This window comes from Oryctolagus cuniculus, chromosome 5 (assembly GCF_051225735.1).
Source record: "Oryctolagus cuniculus isolate XC-2025 breed Fujian yellow rabbit chromosome 5, ASM5122573v1, whole genome shotgun sequence".
In the NCBI taxonomy this organism is placed as follows: Eukaryota; Metazoa; Chordata; class Mammalia; order Lagomorpha; family Leporidae; genus Oryctolagus; species Oryctolagus cuniculus.
This window is the reverse complement of record NC_142871.1, coordinates 133,550,891-133,570,675: the sequence shown is the minus strand read 5'-3', so window position 1 is coordinate 133,570,675 and position 19,785 is coordinate 133,550,891. Positions and strand designations below refer to the sequence as shown.

At 52.4% G+C, this 19,785-nt stretch overlaps 1 protein-coding gene across 3 annotated transcripts; it reads left to right on the top strand.

Annotated features, from left to right (window-relative positions):
• The first annotated feature begins 1,837 nt into the window (after nucleotides 1-1,837).
• LHFPL5 (LHFPL tetraspan subfamily member 5) lies at nucleotides 1,838-18,643 on the top strand. 3 transcript variants are annotated; one of them, XM_070074153.2, is made up of 4 exons: nucleotides 1,841-2,697; nucleotides 8,232-8,468; nucleotides 14,915-14,945; nucleotides 17,499-18,643. In XM_070074153.2, the coding sequence occupies exons 1-3, from the start codon at nucleotides 2,286-2,288 to the stop codon at nucleotides 14,923-14,925; spliced, it is 660 nt and encodes a 219-aa protein (XP_069930254.1). In that variant the 5' UTR covers nucleotides 1,841-2,285; the 3' UTR covers nucleotides 14,926-14,945; nucleotides 17,499-18,643. The 3 variants fall into 3 exon arrangements, with proteins under 3 accessions (XP_089190150.1, XP_069930254.1, XP_089190149.1); XM_089334024.1 differs by lacking the exon at nucleotides 8,232-8,468 and having other exon boundaries at nucleotides 1,838-2,697; XM_089334023.1 differs by lacking the exons at nucleotides 14,915-14,945; nucleotides 17,499-18,643 and having other exon boundaries at nucleotides 2,145-2,697; nucleotides 8,232-8,653.
• Nucleotides 18,644-19,785: the final 1,142 nt, after the last annotated feature.

Sequence of the window (19,785 nt, the reverse complement as noted above, 5' to 3'; positions counted from 1 at the left end):
CTGCTCTGCGTACTGTGCATAGGCTGCTGTCTTCCCAGCTCTGAACATCAACAGGAGTCTTAAAGCTCTTTGCATAGCCTAGAACCCCCTTTCTGGTGCCAATATATGGGTTAGAGAGGGCTTTTTGGTGCCAACAGCCAAAGCCCACTTAGGCTAATGAAAGCAAAAGGAAAGGAAATAGAAGGCTATTGAGTGGGTCACAGAGCTGTCTGAGGTGGGACAGGAATCAAGGTGGCTGAGTAGAAGGAGCACATGGATTGCTTCTTGATAAGCAACACCCCCCCCCCCTTCATGTCAATTCAGATTCCCTAGAGACAGGGATGCCCCAGCTAGGATCACGCACCCAGTCCTTTCTCTAGGGTCTGCCTGTCCTGAGATTGTCTTCTCCCCATAACCTTGGGAAAGCTATACCAGGCAGGCCAAATAAGTGTTATCCATCCACTCTTAAGAGGAAGATTCAGTCCCTGCTCTGGGGGAGCTCCCAGTCCGATGGTGGAGACAATGCTGTGTTCTGGATGAACTTCCAGGCTGATGGTGAGGGTTGGTCACAAAGCTAAAGGGGAAACTTAAAAGGAGGCACAAACACAGGAAATGGTACAAATATGTTCAAGGCAGGGTTGTTTTTAAAGACTGGAAACTGCCAAAAACACATCAAGGGAGAAATTGTTAGGTAATTACGGTATGTGCCTACTCTGCATCACTCTACCACATCATTATACAATAGCTAAAATCATGTTTTTGAAAAGAATAATGTGAGAAAATACTGATGGTATAATGCTAAGTGAAAAAAATTGTATACAAAATTTATAGATGTTAACATCCAACTGTGTAAAGCAGTGTGCATAGAAGAATGAAGATGCAACAAAATGTTAACACAAGTCATAATAATAAAAATAGACATTTTAAAATGTCGATATGTGAAGCCCTGGGTTCAACATTTTACATGTTCTGTTACCTAACCTTATATGATACTCTTATCACCCCCAAAAGATAAAGAAATGAGGCTCTGGAAAATTATGTCTATGGATGGTTACTTAGCTAGCAACTGCTTGGCCCAAACTAAGGTCTGTCTAAGGCCTAAGTCCATATTTGTGAGATGATCTTGTCTCTCTTTCACTCCTAATGTTATGAAAGATTTTTATTCTTTTATGTATACATTCCTCAGTTTTTCTAACTCTCTATTGTAGGCATGTATTTGCAAAATCAAGAGAAATATGTCTCTTTCAAAGTGACAAAGGGAATTATTCAACAAAGACATATAAACCAGGGGAGAAAGGCATCGTATTGACTAAGGGTGTGTGCTCAGGCCGGGAGGGCTCGGACAGGATGTTCTTTGCTGTGCTTTGTAGTTGCTTCTGGCGTCAGGATCAGTTTGCATATCTTATTTGTACTACATGCCCAAGGTTTTCATAAAGGTCAAGGAAATGTGTGTTATGAAAAAAAAATGCATGAACTGCAAAGGTTTTTTTGCAGCAAAACAAACCTGGGTTGTAATTCCATTTCCCACGACTTTTTTGTAAGCTATTCGTGTTATATACATAAACAGCTCGCTGTCTTTGAAGGCAGGGGCCCTGTGCTTTGTGATTCAATAGTTCTAGCTTGGGTAACCGCTGAGTGACAGACAGGGATGCGAAACCAGGGAACCGCAAGAGACAACCAGCAAAGAGTTCGCTGGCTTGCGGGTGGTGGGGTGGGAGCGAGCAAGGGCGCAGAGGGAGCATCGGAGAGCGAGGCGGGGATGTGGGAGGCGCTTCTGTGCGGGGATGTGGTTTTGCGGCTGGGAGGAGCCGAGGAGGGGAAAATGTGACAGCCGCAGCCCCGCCTTGAGAAGCAAGGTCCCGACTCCCAGGGCACAGGGCGAGCGGCTGGAGGGCTAAGTTCAGGTCTTGGCGGCCGCAGGCCCCACCTCTGCCGTCCACCCCGGCCCCGCCTCGGCGCCCAAGCGCTGGCCGCGGTGCTGAAACTCGGTCTCCGCGCAGGGCGGCCGAGGGGGCGGGGCTCCCTGGAGCGCTGAGCCGGGAAAGGGGAGGGGGCAGGGCGGCGCCTCTGGCCGGAAACCTTGGCAGTCGCAGAGCAGGCCGGAGGCACCAGATAGGCCTGGCTAGAGCCGGCGCAGGCCACCGGCCAACGTTCCCCGACGAAGCCAAGATTGTCCTTGTCCCTGGCAAGCCTCTTCCTCCCACCTTGGAGAGACCTTCCCCTTGGGCCCTGACCTCGGCCTTCTCCCCAAAACTTGAGGAGTGACCCACCTGCGGGACCTACAACCACAAAGGCGCGCCCTCACCATGGCGAAGCTACTGCCGGCCCAGGAGGCAGCCAAGATCTACCACACCAACTACGTGCGCAACGCGCGCGCCGTGGGCGTGATGTGGGGCACACTCACCATCTGCTTCTCGGTGCTGGTCATGGCCCTCTTCATCCAGCCCTACTGGATCGGCGACAGCGTCAGCACACCGCAGGCAGGCTACTTCGGACTCTTCTCCTACTGCGTGGGCAATGTGCTGTCCTCCGAGCTCATCTGCAAGGGAGGCCCGCTGGATTTCTCCTCCATCCCCTCCAGAGCCTTCAAGACCGCCATGTTCTTTGTGGCCTTGGCCATGTTCCTCATCATTGGCTCCATCATCTGCTTCAGCTTGTTCTTCGTCTGCAACACGGCCACTGTCTACAAAATCTGCGCATGGATGCAGCTGGCTGCGGGTGAGCAGGGCTGGGGGGCTGGGGAAGGCAGGGGCCCCCGTGGTGCTCAGCTGTAGCCTAGCCGTGCTCGGTGCTTTATGGGAGATTCTGAGGAGTAGAGGATCTTGGGATGGCTGAGGCGGAAAGGACCCTAGAGATCAAACTGTTCCACCCTCTTATCTTACCGATGAAATTCGGAGCCCAGAGGGGGAAAGCGACTTGCCTGGGAGTACAGGACATCTAGGCCACCACACCAGGGGTTCTTGCAGCTCTGAGAATGAGGAAGAGGGAAGCTCCGTGGTCCGCCATGTGGGCATAGGACCACACCCCAGGTGAACAGAGATGTCAAACCCTGTCTCAGTGTCCTCATCTGTCACTTCTGGGCGATATTCTTTCTCCTTGAACAGCGCCCGGACACTGGTTCCCACTCCTTCCTTTCCACCCCCAACTGCTCTTCGGGAAGGTGCCAAGGTTAGTCATTGATTTTGAAGCGTGACTTCACGCCGAGTGTGGCTTCTGCCATGGAAACTTGTGTCTGAAGTCTGCTCATTCTCTGTGGAGTCTTGAGTCTGTGTTCCCTGCTTCTGGGATTCCATACTCGAGGCGGCAAATGCAGTGATGCTCTGAGCTGGAGGGAGGCTGTGCAGGTTATGTAAAACTCCACAGAGGAGGAGGTCATTGTGGTGCTCTGGGCAAGGCCTTCCCTACCCTTCTTCCTGTTTCTGGCCCCAGGCAGGCCTCTTAGTCCTTGGGCCAACTAGTCTTGCTCTCCTCTGGGGCCCAAGGAGAGGCCTAAGACCTTGTCCTGCAGTCTTTGGTTTCTCAGTCCCTGCCCACCCCAGTTTTGCACAAAGATTGTCCATGCTGCTGACAGGAGCAGTGCTGGGGCCTGGAGGCTACAGGAAAGCCATCTTAGGGGCACTGGTTACAGTGAGAAGCTGAGTAATAGGTGGGAAAAAACCCGAATCTGAATCCCAGACCACCAAGCACACAGGACCAAGCTGCAGAGTTGGAGGGGACCCTGGAGCGCTGTTCCCATCCCCCAGCCCCCGAATCTAGATGAGGACTCTGGGGGCTAAGAGAGAGGATCCGACTTGGCCAAGGCTGTGTCAGATCAGCTGGCAATGGAGAATGTGGTGCGGGTCCTGGGAAGCTCGATGTATTCAGTGCGCGAACCTGAGGAGGAGGAGCCTCATCCCAGCGCAGTGAGGTGCGGGCTCCTCCAACAGACGCGGCTCCTGGGGGCTGAGACGAGCCAGCGACAGACTTGATTCCCACACTTGCACTAAGGCCACTCCCCTGGCTTCAGAGCTGCCCCCAGACCCTCCCACTATCTCCTCCTCCTCTCTAGTTTCCCTGTGGATTACAAGAGGCCAGGGCAGGTGTGAGTCAAGTCCTGGTGGGCAGAGAGGAGAAAGAAGGGGGAATAAAGACTGAAGAGCAGAATGGATCCTGCCGCACTGGACAGCTGGTCCTCCCATCAGGGCCTTCACACCACGGCCACGGGATGCTGGAGACTCACCCTCCTCTCTCATCCTCAATGCTGTGCCCCTGCTCCCCACCCCACCCCCGAACATTCTGCAACAGGTGTAATTGCTGAGCTGGCCTGGGTCATTTGAGTCAGACCTATCTGGGTCACAGACCTGGAGACACTGATAACAGAAGTGGCCAGGTGCCATCCCATGAAACATTTATACCGGGGGCAGGCAAAGGTGGTGTCACGTTCCATCGCGCTGAGCTGGGAAGGGAGGATGAGCCTGAGGGAGGAAGAGGGGGGTGTGCCCCACAGCCAGCAGCTGGGAGAGGCATCCACCTGAGGAGCCCTAGACCGGTTAGCTCAGGTTAGCTCATCACTGCCAAGAAGCCCAGGAGCGAGGAGGGGGTGGGGCGGAGAGTAGGCCTGGTGACAGGAGCATCACCCATCACCGTGGGGCTGCTGCTAACAATATGAATAGAAGTTCTGGAAGCCGGGGGTGCTCTCAGTCCCTGCAAGCAGAGGGAGAGCAAAATTGCCTGTGACCTCTGGGTCTTGGTGACCTCAGGTGTTAGTCACTTTGGGCTGCTAGAGCGAACTATCATAAACGGGGGGCTTAAGCAACAGAGCCTAGTTTCTCACAGTGCTAGAAGCAGGGAGCCTGAGACCCGGCTGCCAGCTGTCGGGCTCTGGTGAGAGCCTCCTTCCGGGTTGCAGACTTCTGACATCTTACATGGTGGCAAGAGGGTGAGAACAATCCTGGGGTCCCTTCTATGAAGCCGCAGTCCCACCCTCCGAAGGCCTCGTCCTCTGATGCCATCACAGGGGCCGTGAGGATGTCAACATCAGAATTTCGGCAGATGAAACACTGAGTCCATCGTATGTCATCTGCAGGATGTGGCAACTCTCTGCCTTTTCCCTAGGATCCTTATGAGGTCAGGCATGTCCAACCCCTTGCCTGGCACATAGTAGGTGCTCAGTTAATGTGAAAAACACAGAAAGTGCTTGAGCACTCAGGCTGGGAAGCGACACCACGGTAGCAAACAGCTCCCAAGCTCCCAAGCTCCAAGGGGCTTAAAGCACAGGCCTGCCTCGTGTTTATGGCACACAACCACTAGCATTAGCTGTCCTGGGCTACGGTCATTGAGGACATTCCAGAAGGTCTCCTGCCAGCAGTTAAAGGAGGCCAGGAAGTACCCACATTTCTGCTCGTGCCTTATTGGTGAAGGAAGTCATGTGGCTGTGCCCAACCCCAAGGGAAGGGGCGGGGAGCACCATCCTGCCAAGCACCTGGTGTGTTTGTGAGCAGGGCTAGTGATACCCACACCCTCTGAGGTGGCTTCTCTCTGACTACTGTGCCGGTAATAATAGCAAGGACTGACATTGCTTCGCCACTCATGAGCGAGACACCGCAGTAAACATTTTCTACACAGGATCACACTTGGTTCTCACAACCCTGCTGGGAGTTAGGCATTGGTCTGTCTTAAAGATAAGAGAATGGAGATCAGAAAGGATGCGTGAATTGGCCCCCAGAACACCATGCTGGTCTCTATTGAGAGCCCTGAGGCATGCCAGTGTGCCCAGAGCCAGGGTTAGGGGGGATGGGTGGGCTGCTCACAGGGGCTGTGGCACCCCAGGGACAGCTTGTCTCCAAGCCAGAGGCCCTGGGCCCTTTTGGGAAGCCCTGCGGGGAGATGCTATGAAAGGGGAAAGGAGCAGAGAGCGGGGGATGTGCACGATGGACTCCTGCCCCTGCGTGGAGCCCCTGCAGAGTGAGGCGCCATGCCTGCCCCCGGGGGCTGGCCTCACACCACGTGGGGAAAGCGCCTGGCTATATAGGTCTACCGAAAAGCTGTGGGAAGGGTCCCTTTCGCTCACCTTGCTTATCTTCCTGAAACTCTTCTCAGTTTGTCAAGAAGTCACATGTCACTCCTGAATACACCCAGCCCTTCGGAGAGATGTCACTCTGGATGTGGCAGAATAAACTTGGACATCAGGGAAGTCAGAAGGGGGCTCGAGCCTTGGCTCTGCTTAGCTGAATGACTGAGTTGCTTGGTTTCTCGGAGCTCTCAGTTTTCTACTCTGTAAAGTGGGGATATTAAAATCTGCCTTACTTTGTAGGACTATTGACAGGTCCAGATAGTACATGAAGTTTTTTCTTTTAAAGGTTTATTTATTTATTTGAGAGGTAGTGTTATAGACTGAGAGAGGGAGAGACAGAGAGAAAGGTCTTCCATCCGCTGGCTCACTCCCCAGATGGACACAATGGCTGGGGCTGAGCCCTTCTGAAGCCAGGAGCCAGGAGCTTCTTCCAGTCTCTCACGTGGGTACAGGGGCCCTTGTACTTGGGCCATCCTCTGCTGCTTTCCCACGCCATCAGCAGGGAGCTGGATCAGAAGTGGAGCAATTGGAACACAAACCAGCACCCATATGGGATGCCAGCACCACAGGCAGAGGCTTAACCTACTACTCCACAGCGCCCCCGAGAGCTTTTTAAAAATAGGCATTCCCAGAGCCAGAGTGTGGCATAGCAGGTAAAGCTGCCACCTGCGGTGTTGGCATGCCACATGGGCACCGGTTTGAGTCCCAGCTGCTCCACTTCCGATACAGCTCTCTGCTGTGGCCTGGGAAAGCAGTAGAGGATGGCCTAAGTCTTTGGGGCCCTGCACCTGCATGGAAAACCCAGAAGAGGGGCTGGTGCTGTGGCGTAGCAGGTAAAGCCACCACCTGCAGTGCCGGCATCCCCTATGGGTGCCAGTTGGAGTCCCAGCTGCTCTTCTTCCGATCCAGCTCTCTGCTATAGCCTGGGAAAGCAGTGGAAGATGGCTCAAGTGCTTGGGCCCCTGCACCCATGTGGGAGACCCAGAGGAAGCTCCTGGCTCCTGATCGGTGCAGCTCCGGCCATTGTGGCCAACTGGGGAGTGAACCAGTGGTGGAAGACCTCTCTCTCTCTCTCTCTCTCTCTCTCTCTCTCTTTCTCTGCCTCTCTGTAACTCTGCCTTTCAAATAATAAATAAATAAATCTTAGGGAAAAAAAGGGCATTCTCAACCCTGACCTGAGAATAAGGATTTTAAATTTTGCCGGAGCTTCTTAGCTTCAAGGAAGTGTGGGCCAGAGCTGCGGCTCACTAGGCTAATCCTCCACCTTGCGGCACCGGCACACCGGGTTCTAGTCCCAGTCGGGCGCCGGAGTCTGTCCCGGTTGTCCCTCTTCCAGGCCAGCTCTCTGCTGTGGCCAGGGAGTGCAGTGGAGGATGGCCCAAGTGCTTGGGCCCTGCACCCCATGGGAGACCAGGAGAAGCACCTGGCTCCTGCCTTCGGATCAGCGCGGTGCGCCGGCCGCAGCACGCCGGCCGCGGCAGCCATTGGAGGGTAAACCAATGGCAAAAAGGAAGACCTTTCTCTCTCTCTCTCTCACTGTCCACTCTGCCTGTAAAAAAAAAAAAAAAAAAAAAAAAAAAAAAACTTTGAAAAAAAAAGGAAGTGTGGACCACGCCATGTACTGCACTGAGTAGGGGGAGGGGGAAACCTGCTTGAGTGAAAAGTTCAGGCAGGCGGCAGCCGGGGCGGGGCTGGAGAGCCTTCCTGTGTCCCCTGACTCCAAGATGCCTGAGTTCTAGGGCACCTCCTGTGCTATGTACTGGGAAATGGCAAAATACAGCTGCTCCAGCCACGGCCTGATGCCTTCTTATTATGCTTACTTCTGAGATGTTGGACCAGGACCAAATGTACATCGGAGAGACAATGTCCCAGAGTCTGGGACCAGACTCTGGGGGGCTTGGAAGCCAGGCGAGCAGTGCCTCAGAGTCCAGGGTGGAGAGCATGGCCAGCGGCCTGCCAGGCCACCCTGCTGGCACAGCAGATCCGCCCTGGGCCATGGAGCTCAGCTCTCCGCATCTGCCCCTAACTGCTGGGTCCCAGGGCCCGCCTGGGAGTCTCCCTACTCTGTTCTATGGAAGCCCAGTAGGAGCCGCATCTTGTGCGCCTCCAGGCTGTTAACGCACGATACAGCAGTCCAGGGTGAACGGGAGCTGGATGTAACCCCCCTTCACAGCAGCAGCGACCCCTCTTGTCCCCTCAGCCACAGGCCTGATGATTGGCTGTCTGGTCTACCCCGACGGCTGGGACTCCAGCGAGGTGCGGCGCATGTGTGGGGAACAGACGGGCAAGTACACGCTGGGCCACTGCACCATCCGCTGGGCTTTCATGCTGGCCATCCTCAGTATCGGCGACGCCCTCATCCTCTCCTTCCTGGCGTTCGTGCTGGGCTACCGGCAGGACAAGCTGCTCCCCGACGACTACAAGGCAGATGGGAAAGGTAATCCGCCCTCCTCCATGGCAGGGTCCCTGCGTGCCGACGGGCATGGGGGGAGAGCTCTCGGGCAGTCCTCTGTGTCTCAGCTCCTGGCTGAGGGCTGGGGACACTAGGACCAACCAGTTACAGCCCTGTGCTTCCTGAGGATAAAGACGGGGCGGGGGGCACTGCAGGCAGTGGATGACGGGATGCTGGGAGGCCTGTGTGTGCTCCAGGGGGTTCCGCCCAGCCCTGCTCTCTGAGAGTCTCCAGGGGTGAGAGCCCTCACCCAGCCTGGGGAGGAAGCAGGCGCTGGGGTGGGCCTTAAAGTAGAACGGGGGAGTTTGCCCAGAGGGGACAGCAGGGGTGCGTTGCTGGGGAGGGAGAGGAAGCCCAGTGCGCGCACCCTGGGAAGGTGCAGAAGTGGCAGCTCCTGGAGCGCATGGTGGGGGCTGAGCGCCCCGGTGGATGCCTGGGGGGTCCACCCTGTTTCAATTCCCTTTCATCCAAAACCCAAGCCACCAGTCAGAAAGGCCAACTCTAGCCGACCCTCCCAGCACCGCCTGCCTGCTCCCTGTGGACCCCCTTCTCCTGGGTCAAAGTGGCAAACGAATTACCAGAAAGAGCTGGGGCAAGAAATCTTGTCAACCGTGCGGCCGGGTCGCTTCTCGGAGCGTCTGCTCAGGGCTCAGGCCCTCAACGCCCTCGTGTAGCCTCTGCCTGAGCAGGAGTGACAGGAAGCTGGTTCGCAGGGGCCCCTTCTGTTTAATCCTTCCGGCTCCCTGTGAGGTCCGGTTGGAGCTGGAGGTTCCACCCCTGAATCTGTCTGGATGCCTGCATGGGACATTTTCTACCTATTTGAAGTCTTTATTTTTTCATTTTTTACTTTTTTTTTTTTTTTTGAAAGAGACAGAGAACGCAAGCACTCCCATCCACTGGTGACTCCCTTAAATGTCCACAGTAGCTGGGGCTGGGCTGGGTGGAAACCGGAAGCCGGAAGCTGGAAGCAGGGAGCTGGGAAGTTCCAGGAACCCAAGTACTTGAGCCATCCCTGCTGCCTCCCAGGGTCTGCATTAACAGGCAGCTGGCGTCAGGAGCCAGAGCTGTACTTTGATGTGGGATGTGGTGTCTTAGCCACTAGGTTAAATGTCTGTCCCATCTTTACTTTATTTATTTGAAAGGCAGAATTACAGACAGAGTGGGGGAGCGGGGCTGGCACTGTGGCACAGCAGGTTAATGCCCAAGCCTGAAGTGCTGGCATCCCATATGGGCACCGGTTCTAGTCCTAGCTGCTCCACTTCCAATCCAGCTCTCTGCTATGGCCTGGAAAAGCAGTGGAAGATGGCCCAAGTCCTTGGGCCCCTGCACCCCTGTGCGAGACCTGGAAGAAGCTTCTGGCTCCTGGCTTTGGATCGGCGCAGCTCTGTCCATTGCGGCCAATTGGGGAGTGAATCATCTGATGGAAGACCTCTCTCTCTCTCTACCTCTCCTTTCTCTGTGTAACTATTTCAAATAAATAAATAAATATTTTTTAAAAAAAGAATGGGGGAGAGAGAGACAGACAGATTCTCTATCTGCTGGTTCGCCTCCTCCCTCCACCCCTCCAATGGCTACAATGGTCTGAAGTCAGAAGCCAGGAGCTTCCTCCAGGTCTCCCACATGGGTGCAGAGGTCCAAGCACTTGGGCCATCTTCCACTACTTGCTCAGGCCACAGCAGAGCTGGATTGGAAGTGGAGTAGCTGGGGCTTGAACCAGCATTGAAGGAGGCGGCCTTACCAGCTATGCCAGCCACAATGCTGGACCCCACATAAATCCTCTGTAAGATGCTTTTATATAAAGAGATGGTTTTGTTCCTTTGACATTCTCTGTATTTGTCAGTGCATTTTCCTTCTGCCTTCATCTCCCACACACTCTGTCCTGTCTTCTCTGGAAGGAAATCCTTTCTCTGTGTACTTTAGTTCCTTCCCTGTTGTATAGCGCTTGTTCTATTCTTTTTTGCTTGTGAACTTTAAGGAAACACCTACATAGCCTTTCTGCAGCCAGAAAGTTACTAAGGATGGGTTGCTTTCCTTCTCTCAAAGAAGAGAAAAGTCAGTCAGGAAAGTCAGTCAGAGTCTGACTTTCAGGAAAGTCTGGCGAGGGGACTCACACTTGTACCTGTGAGCAAGGCTCTACTCCAGTATTCATTGCTTTGAGCCACAACAGTGGAAATGACAGAGCAGGGCCAGGGTTCCCCTTTGCACACGAAAGAACCCGGAGGTAAAGTGACTTGGAAGAACACCACAGCACCAGCCCCAACTTCAGAAATTTTCTAGAAAGAAATCAAAGATGTTAACAAGTGGGAAGACATCCTATGTTCATGGATAGCAAGACTTAATATTGTTAAGAAGGTCATCACTCCCCAAACTGATCTACAGATTCTATATAAGCCCTTTCAAAATCCCAGCTGGATTTTTGGAGAAATTAACAAGATGATCCTAGAATAAAACAGAGATACAAGAGACCCAGAGGCTGGCGCCGTGGCTCACTAGGCTAATCCTCCGCCTTGCAGTGCCGGCACACCAGGTTCTAGTCCCGGTCGGGGCACCGGATTCTGTCCCGGTTGCCCCTCTTCCGGGCCAGCTCTCTGCTATGGCCAGGGAGTACAGTGGAGGATGGCTAAAGTGCTTGGGCCCTGCACCCCATGGGAGACCAGGAGAAGCACCTGGCTCCTGCCTTCAGATCAGCGCGGTGCGCCAGCTGCAGCGCACCGGCCGTGGCGGCCATTGGAGGGTGACCCAATGGCAAAGGAAGACCTTTCTCTCTGTCTCTCACTGTCCACTCTGCCTGTCAAAAAAAAAAAAAAAAAAAAAAAAAAAAAAAAAAAAAAAAAAAAGAGAGAGAGAGAGACCCAGAAGAGTTCAAACAATCTTGAAAAGCAAAGTTGGAGGACTCACATATTTTCAGTTTCAAAACTTACTACATAGCTACAGTATTGAAGATAATATGTTGCCAGCATCAAGATAGACATCCAGCTCAGTGCAATAGAACTGAGAGTCCAGAAATCAACTCAAACAATTGTGGCCAATTGATTTTCTTTCCTTTTTTATTTATTTGAGAGGCATAGAGAGAGAAAGAGAAAGAGAGAAAGAGAGAAAGAGAAAAAGAGAGAAAGAGAGAGAGAGAGAGAGAGAGAGAGAGAGAGAGAGAGAGAGAAAGTCTTCTATCCACTGGTTCACTCCACAGGTGGCTGCAACATCTCAGCTGGAGCTGAGCCCATCTGAGGCCAGGAGCCAAGAGCTTCTTCCAGGTCTCTCACATGGGAGCAGGGGCCCAAGGACTTGGGCCATCCTCCACTGCTTTCGCAGGCCATCGCAGAGAGCTGGATCAGAAGTGGAGCAGCCATAACTCAAAGCGGCACTCATATGGGATGCTGGCACTGCAGGCAAAGGCTTTACCTGCCATGCCACAGTGCCAGCCCCCCCAATTGATTTTCAAAAAGGGTACCAAGTTTGTTCAATGAGGTAAGAGTAGTCTTTTCAATAACCAGATTGTACAAGCAGAAGAATGTAGTTGGGGGTGCTGGCACTGTGGCATAGCAGGTAAAGCTGCCACCTGCAATGCTTATTTCTCATATGGGCATCAGTTCCAGACCTGGCTGTTCCACTTCTGATCCAGCTCCTGCTAATGTGCCTGGGAAAGCAGTGCACCCTAAAGCCCCTGCACCCATGTGGGAGACCCGAAAGAAGCTCCACATTCCTGGCACAGCCCCATATGTTGCAGCCATTTAGGGAGTGAAACAGTGGATAGAAGGTACCTCTCTCTCTGTCTCTGTTTCTCCCTCTCTCTCTGTAACTCTGCTTTCCAAAAAAAAAAAAAATCTTAAGAAAAAAAGAATGAAATTGGACCCTTAACCAAACCACATATAAAAATTAACTCAAAATTGATCAAAGACCTAAATATAAGATGTGATACTATAAAAATCTTTGAAAGAAACAGCTGTATAAATATTCATGAACTTGAATTGGGAAATTTTTTTAATTTATTTATTTGAAAGGCAGAGTTACAGAGAGGCAGAGGCAGAGAGAGAGAGAGAGAGAGAGAGAGAGAGAGAGAGGTCTTCCATCTGCTGGTTCACTCCCCAAATGGCCACAATGGCCAGAGCTGGGCCAATCTGAAGCCAGGAGCCAGGAAATTCTTCTGGGTCTCCCACACTGGTGCAGGGTCCCAAGGACTTGGGCCATCTTCCACTGACTTCTCAGGCCATAGCAGAGAGCTGGATCAGAAGTGGAGCAGCCAGGACTCAAACCAGTGCCCATATGGGATGCCAGCACTGTAGGTGGTGGCTTTACCTGCTAAGCCACAGCACTGGCCCAGGCAATGTCTTCTTAGATATGACACCTACTGCACAACCAAAGGAAAAATATAGATAAACTGAATTTCATCAAAATTTTAAAAATTGTGTTACAAAAAACACCAAAAAGAAAGTGAAAAGAGAATTGTATGTATGGAATACATGAAATCTATTCTCTTTATAGTAATAAAAATTTTTTAGAAAATAACTCAGGTTAGGAAAATTTGCAAATAGTAATCTGATAAGTAACTAGTACTCAGAAAATACTAAGAACTACAGCTCAGGGGGCGGGTGTTGTGGTGCAGCAGGGGAAGCTGCCACTTGGGGTGCCTGCACCCCACCCATATCAGAGTGCCTGGTTCAAGTCCTGGCTGCCCTGCTTCAGTCCAGCTTCCTCCTAAGGTGGTTCCTGGGGGGCAGCAGTGATGGCTGAAGTCCTTGAGACCCTGCCACACACATGGGAGACCCAGAGGGAGTTCCAGCTTTTGTCCTCCACCTGGGCCAGCCCTGGCTCTTGTGGGCATTTGGAAAGTGAACCAGTGTGTGGAAGATCTCTCTCTCTCTAGCTCTCTTTCACCCTCTGTCTTTTCAGTGAGATGAAAATAAGTAATTTTATAAAAGAACTACACCTTTACCATAAAGATAAATACTCCAATTTTAAAAACAGGCAAACGATTGGAATTGACATTTCTCCAAAGAAGATATAAAGGCCCAAATAGCACATGAAAGAATGTTCAATAGCATTCATCATTAGGAAGAAGCCGATCGAGTCCACATTGAGCTACAACTTCACACCCACCAGGCTGACTGGAATGAAACGGTGAACAATAAATAACAAGTGCTTGTGAGCATCTGGAGAAACAAACGTTAAAGAAAAGCAGCCCTGGAGTCCCTCAGAGAGCTAATCATAGAGATATTATGTGACCCAGTACTTCCATTCCACTGCACAAAAACTGCTACACCAATGGCCACAGCAACATAACAGCCAAAAAAGGGAAAGCAATGGCAAGGCGATCATCTGCCCAATGGGTACACGACATGTGTGCAGAGATAGCACAGAAGTTCCTCATCTATTTTTTTTTTAAAGATTTATTTATTTATTTATTTGAAAGTCAGAGTTACACACAGGGAGAAGGAGAGGCAGAGAGAGAGAGAGAGGTCTTCCATCTGCTGGTTCACTCCCCAATTGGTCACAACAGTCGGAGCTGTGCTGATCCGAAGCCAGGAGCTTCTTCCAGGTCTCCCACGTGGGTGCAGGGGCCCAAGGGCTTGGGCCATCTTCTACTGCTTTCCCAGGCCATAGCAGAGAGCTGGATTGGAAGTAGAGCAGCTGGGACTCGAACCAGCGCCAGTGTGGGATGCTGGCACTGTAGGTGGTGGCTTTACCTGCTATGCCACAGCACCGGCCCAAGTTCCTCATCTTTTAGTTCTGTTTGTGATCTTTGTGAAGAACCTTCGTGTATCCACTCGATGAAGAATATTTATTCCTAAGCAGTAAAGAGGAATGAAATGCTGACAATTTCCTACAATGTAGATGAGCCTTGAAAACAAGGTAAAGAAGCCAGACACAAGGCACTGGTTTCCATTTGTGTGCCTTGGGTTCCGCTTACTTAAAATGTCCAGGACAGACCAGGACATGGAGCCGGAGGGCGGATCACTCAGGAGTTCCCGGCTGGGAAGAGGGCGCAGTTGAGGGGACCGCTGATGGGCACAGGGTTGCTTTTGTGTATGTGTGGGAGGGATGAAGATGTTTCAGAAGCGCACAGTAGTACATCTGCTGGAAACTGTGGAGTGGCACACTTTCAATGGGTAAATGTGGTGTTAGGGAAGTAGATTTATGTGAAGAAAACATGAAAGACTGTGTTGGGAACTTGGTAGTGTGTATAATGCATTGCTAACGCGTGCACGCCCCGAGTGAGTAACAGGTGCTTCTGGGCAGGCGGCCGCTCCACCCCCTGCCCCGGGGCAAGTGCCCACAGCACTGGCAGCACAACTTGGGGTGAAGATGGCCCCTTTGGAGCAGTCACGCCGCACAGGATTTCAAGCTGATAAAAGGAAGACGTGCAAGGAATGTGATGGCGCTGGGGGATGGGCAGGCTTGGTTATAAACACACACGTGTCCCTCTTTCCTTACAGAGGAAGTGTGAAGCCGCTGGAGCCGGGGGCGGTGAGTGATCCCACTGCCCCACTGCGGGGTGGGCTGCGCGCCTGTGGGAGGCCGGGCTGGCCCCTCCCTGAGGGACCCTGCCGGGGGTGGGGTGGGGGGCCTGTCTCCTGGGGCTGGGCTGCAGGGGACAGCATCTCCGGGAGCCAGGAGTTCTGTGACCTCTGGATGCAGCTCCTGAGCCTTGAGGTGTGGAGGGCAGTGGGAGGGAGCAAGTAACGGACAACGGGGCAGGGAGTTGGGTGTCGGAAGCTCATCTTCTGGTGGGCCCTGTGCAAATGGGACGGCACCGTCTGTGGGTGGCAGCGTTGTCATCTGGACCCTGGTGCTCAGAAAGAATGTTAAGTGATTTGCAAGAAACATACCAGAAACCCCGATAAAGCAGCCGATAAACGTGCTAGAGAGGAAAACAGTCAACAAAGGCAGGCTAGGATAACTGTGCTGGGCGGGAGGTTTCAGCCCTGCGTCCCGGGTCGCAGGGTGGGGGCAGGAAGGAGAGCGGTGTGTCCAGGGTTAACGTCCGGTTCCGCAGAAAGCACATCGTGTTCATTTCTTTATTATCCCTAAGTTGCTGAAAAGTGGTTTAACAGGAATGATAAGGAATACATTAAAAAGAAAAGAGCCCCCCCCCCCCCCAGCATCCCTTCCCTGGGACTGGCACTCTGCAAGGGGGAGGGGTGTGTTAGCTCCATTCCAACCATTTTTTTTTTCTTTTTGACAGATAGAGATAGACAGTGAGAGAGAGAGACAGAGAGAAAGGTCTTCCTTCCGTTGGTTCACCTCCCAAATGACTGCTAGAGCCGGCGCTGCACTGATCCAAAGCCAGGAGCCAGGTGTTTCTTCCTGGTCTCCCATGCGGGTGCAGGGCTCAAGCACTCGGGCCATCCTCCACTGCCCTCCCAGAGAGCTGGACTGGAAGAGGAGCAACTGGGACTAGAACCCAGCGCCCATGTGGGATGCCGGCGCCGCAGGCGGAGGATTAACCCAGTGAGCCATGGCGCCGGCCCAACACCCCACGTTTATTGGAGCTGACTCCCAGGTTCCCGTGTGCAGGCATCTGGGCGTCTTGTCAAAGGCGGATTCTGATTCAGTCACTAGAGTGCTTTCCCGGGCGCTGCGCTTCTAACCAGCTCCCAGGAGCAAAGGGAAAAACTGAGCAGCAAAGGGAAAAACCTTCCCCCTCAAGCTTCTGCAGTGCTCCTTGTGAATATTTTTCTAAAAAATAATTATTTGAGAGGCAGAGAGAGTGAGGTCTGTCTATTGGTTCCCTCTCCAAATGCTTGCAACCTCTATGCTTGGCTCTAGATGAAGTCAGGAGCCCAGGCATTCAGTTCAGGCCTTCCATGGGGTGGCAGGGAGCCAACCACTTGAGCCATGGCCTGCTGCCCCCTGGTCTGCATGAGCAGGAAGCTGGAGCCAGGTATGGAACTCTGATGGGAATGAGGGCATCATAACCCCTAGGCAAATGTCTGTCTCTACTAAAGTTTCGTAAATCCACAAGTTCCATAGCCCTGGTATATTCTCAGCCCCTGAGCAAGCCCTTGGCTATTTGATGTTTAGGATTGTTGTCGTGGACGGTAACTTTTCCACTCAGAAGTGGAACTGCTGAATTAGAGGGCAACCACATCTCCGTGGCTGCCTTTTGTTTTTCCTCGCTGTGTTTTAGGAGACGCAGGTGTGAATACTCTTGCACATGAATGGGGAAATTTCCATATCTTGGTAGAATGTGAGCATATATGGCTTTTTCTGTTAAACATTATTATTGGCTTTTTTTTTAATTTATTTATTTATTTGACAGGTAGAGTTACAGACAGTGATAGAGAGGACAGAGGGAAAGGTTTTTCATCCGTTGTTCACTCCCCAAATGGCCGCAATGGCAAATGGCAATAGTTCGAGTCCTCACACCTCAAGTTTTGTTTTTTTAATATTTTAAAAATTTATTTGAAAGGCAGAGTTACAGAGAGGCAGAGGCAGAGAGAGGGAGAGAGAAAGGGAGAGAGAGAGAGAGATAGTAAGAGTGTCTTCCATCTGCTGGTTCACTCCCCAAATGACCTCAATGGCTGGAGCTACCATGATCTGAAGCCAGGAGCCAGGAGCTTATTCTGGGTCTTCCCATGTAGTTGCAGGGCCCCCAAGTACTTAGGCCATCTTCCACTGCTGTCCCAGGCCATAGCAGAGAGCTGGAGCAGAAGCGGAGCAGCTAGGACCTGAATTGGCACCCATATGGGATGCTGGCTCTGAGGCATCGGCTTTACCCACCACACCACAATACCAGCCCCGACACCTCCACTTCTGATCCAGCTCCCTGCTAATGCTCCTGGGAGCGGTAGATGATGGCCCAAGTACTTGGACCCCTGCCACTCACATGGGAGACCTCGATGGAGTTCCTGGCCTCTGGGTTCATTACGGCCTAGCCATGGCTGTGGCAGGCACTTGGGGGTGTGAATCAGTGGATGAAAGATTCTCTCTCTCTGCCTTTCAAATAAATGACTAAATCTGTTTTTTAAACGTCAAATTTTATAATCTTGCCATCTGTTGTTTTCTCTTAAACCACAGGTCTCCCATGTTTCGGACAATGGAAAATTCGGGAATGTAGCTCATCAGTCAGCAGCTTCCTTCCAAACCTCCTCTTCATTGCGGTCGGCAGCTCGGCCTGACGTGTGAAGTCTTTCATTCCGGGCTTCGAGCGTGCGGGATCCCAGGACCCTTCCCGGGGGCAGCAGTCTCTCCTAGCCCCTCACCCAGCAAGTCGCTTCATCCTCGGGTGGCCCGTCCTCTCTACAGAGAGGGTTGGATGGGGGCCTTCCCGAGGGCCTGGCCAGGGCGGCACCCCTGACAGCTTGCGCAAGTCTTTGAGGGCTGCCGTGGACAGAGGCGGTGAGGATTAAGGAGCGCCAATGCTTCTCCCTTCTCATACTGTTTTCTCACTGTTGCTCAGAGAGGGGGAAGGAGTGGAGAGGCTACTGGAATCTGAACCCTTGCACGCATCTGGGAGGCTAACAAAGCCCGGGTGAACGTGGGGTCTGCCGCCTCTTGCGGGGTGGGCGTTTGGCTCCGTGGGTAAGAAGCATCCGTGGGTGTGACGCTTGGGACACCAGCATCACATACGGGAGCGCCTGGGTTCAAGTCCTGGCTCTGCTTCTGATTCCAGCTTCCTGCCACTGCACTCCCTGGGGGGCAGCAGGTGCTGGCTCACGTACTTGGGTCCCCGTCGTCCTCATGTGACACCCAGATCGAGTTCTTGGCTCCAGGTTTTAGCCTGGCCCAGGCCCGCTGCTGCGGGCTTCTGGGGGAATGAACCAGCAGATGGCAGATGTCTGTGCATCTGCTTCTGTCTCTCTGCCTTTGAAGTAAATAAATACTTTTAACAAACTCTAAAAGGGGCTGGCGCTGTGGTGTAGCCGGTAAAGCCGCTGCCTGCAGTGCCGGCATCCTATGTGGGCACCGGTTCGAGACCCGGCTGCTCCACTTCCGATCCAGCTCTCTGCTGTGGCCTGGGAAAGCAGTGGAGGATGGCCCAAGTCCTTGGGGCCCTGCACCCACATGGGAGACCCGGAGGGAGTTCCTGGCTTCGGATCGGCACAGCTACGGCCGTTGCGGCCAACTGGGGAGCAAACCAGCAGACAGATCTCTCCCTCTCCCTTTCTCTCTGCCTCTCCTTCTCTTTCTGTGTAACTCTGACTTTCAAATAAATAAATCTTAAAAAAAAAAAAACAAAAAACAAAAAAAAAAACCTCTAACAAAACTCTCAAGACTAATTTGACTTTTCTCCCTGGGAACCCAGAATCACAATTCCTTGTCATATCCAGGGACTTAACCAGCATTGGCTCCCAGCTTCCAAATCTTGTGACTTACGGCTGAGTAATTCGTGATAGGAATAGATGACCTTTCTTGTCGCGAACTTTTTGGATAATGCATATTCAATGGTGAGTACTTCAATGGGCAGCCTCAGTTTAGGTAGCAAATGCCAAGACAATGACAGGGATCTCAGGCGATCCCCTACCTGGGAGATGGCAGCTGGAGACAGGCCTTTGTTGGTGATCTCTGAGAAACAAGATCCAGCCATTGTGTGTGTCCAGCTACAGTTGGTAAAGGACAAAACCGTAATGAATTCTGCTGCTTGCTCCAGCCACGATCAGTGTGACGTGGAAGTTCTCTTATCCTTGCTGGTGGGCTTTATTTAACCACTGCACCCCACAACCTGCCAGTCACCGTGCTGTTTAATCTTCAGATAGGCCAGGAATGTGCTTCAGAATCGTCCCAGTTGAATTGTTGGCAAAGGAAACTATTATAATGGGATTTAACTTTGACACTTGGTTCATAGCATCTTTTTATTTTTCCCCCTGAAGATCTATTTATTTATTTGAAAGGCAGAGAGAGGGGCTGGCACTGTGGCATGGTGGGCAAAGCTGCTGCCTTCGGCACTGGCATCCCATGTGGGTACTGGTTCGAGTCCTGGCTGCTCTACTTCCAATCCAGCTTCCTGCTAATGTGCCTGGGAAGGCAGCAGAACCTGGAAGAAGCTCCTGCCTCCTGGCTGTGATCTGGCCCAGCCCTGGCCATGTGGTCATTTGGGGATTTTGAACCAGAGGATGGATCAAATAAAAAAAGAAAGGGGGAGAGAGTGAGAGAGAAAGCAAGGAATCTTCCATCTGCTGGTTTACTCCCTAAATGGCTGCAACAGCTGGGGCAGGGCCAGGCTGAAGACAGGAGCTCCATCCAGGTCTCCCATGTGGGTGGCAAGGACCCACATACTTGAGCTGCTGTCCATTGCTTCCAAGGTACATTAGCAGGGAGCTCCCCTTGAGTTATTTCGCCCAAGTAGAAACTCTAGTAGTCTTCA

What these genes read in the sequence shown, in the direction of transcription:
- LHFPL5 (XM_089334023.1), top strand. Translation starts at nt 2,286, where the DNA reads ATGGCGAAGCTACTGCCGGCCCAGGAGGCAGCCAAGATCTACCACACC. An exon ending in ATGGATGCAGCTGGCTGCGG is followed by an intron (nt 2,698 to 8,231) that starts GTGAGCAGGGCT and finishes TTGTCCCCTCAG; the next exon opens with CCACAGGCCTGATGATTGGC.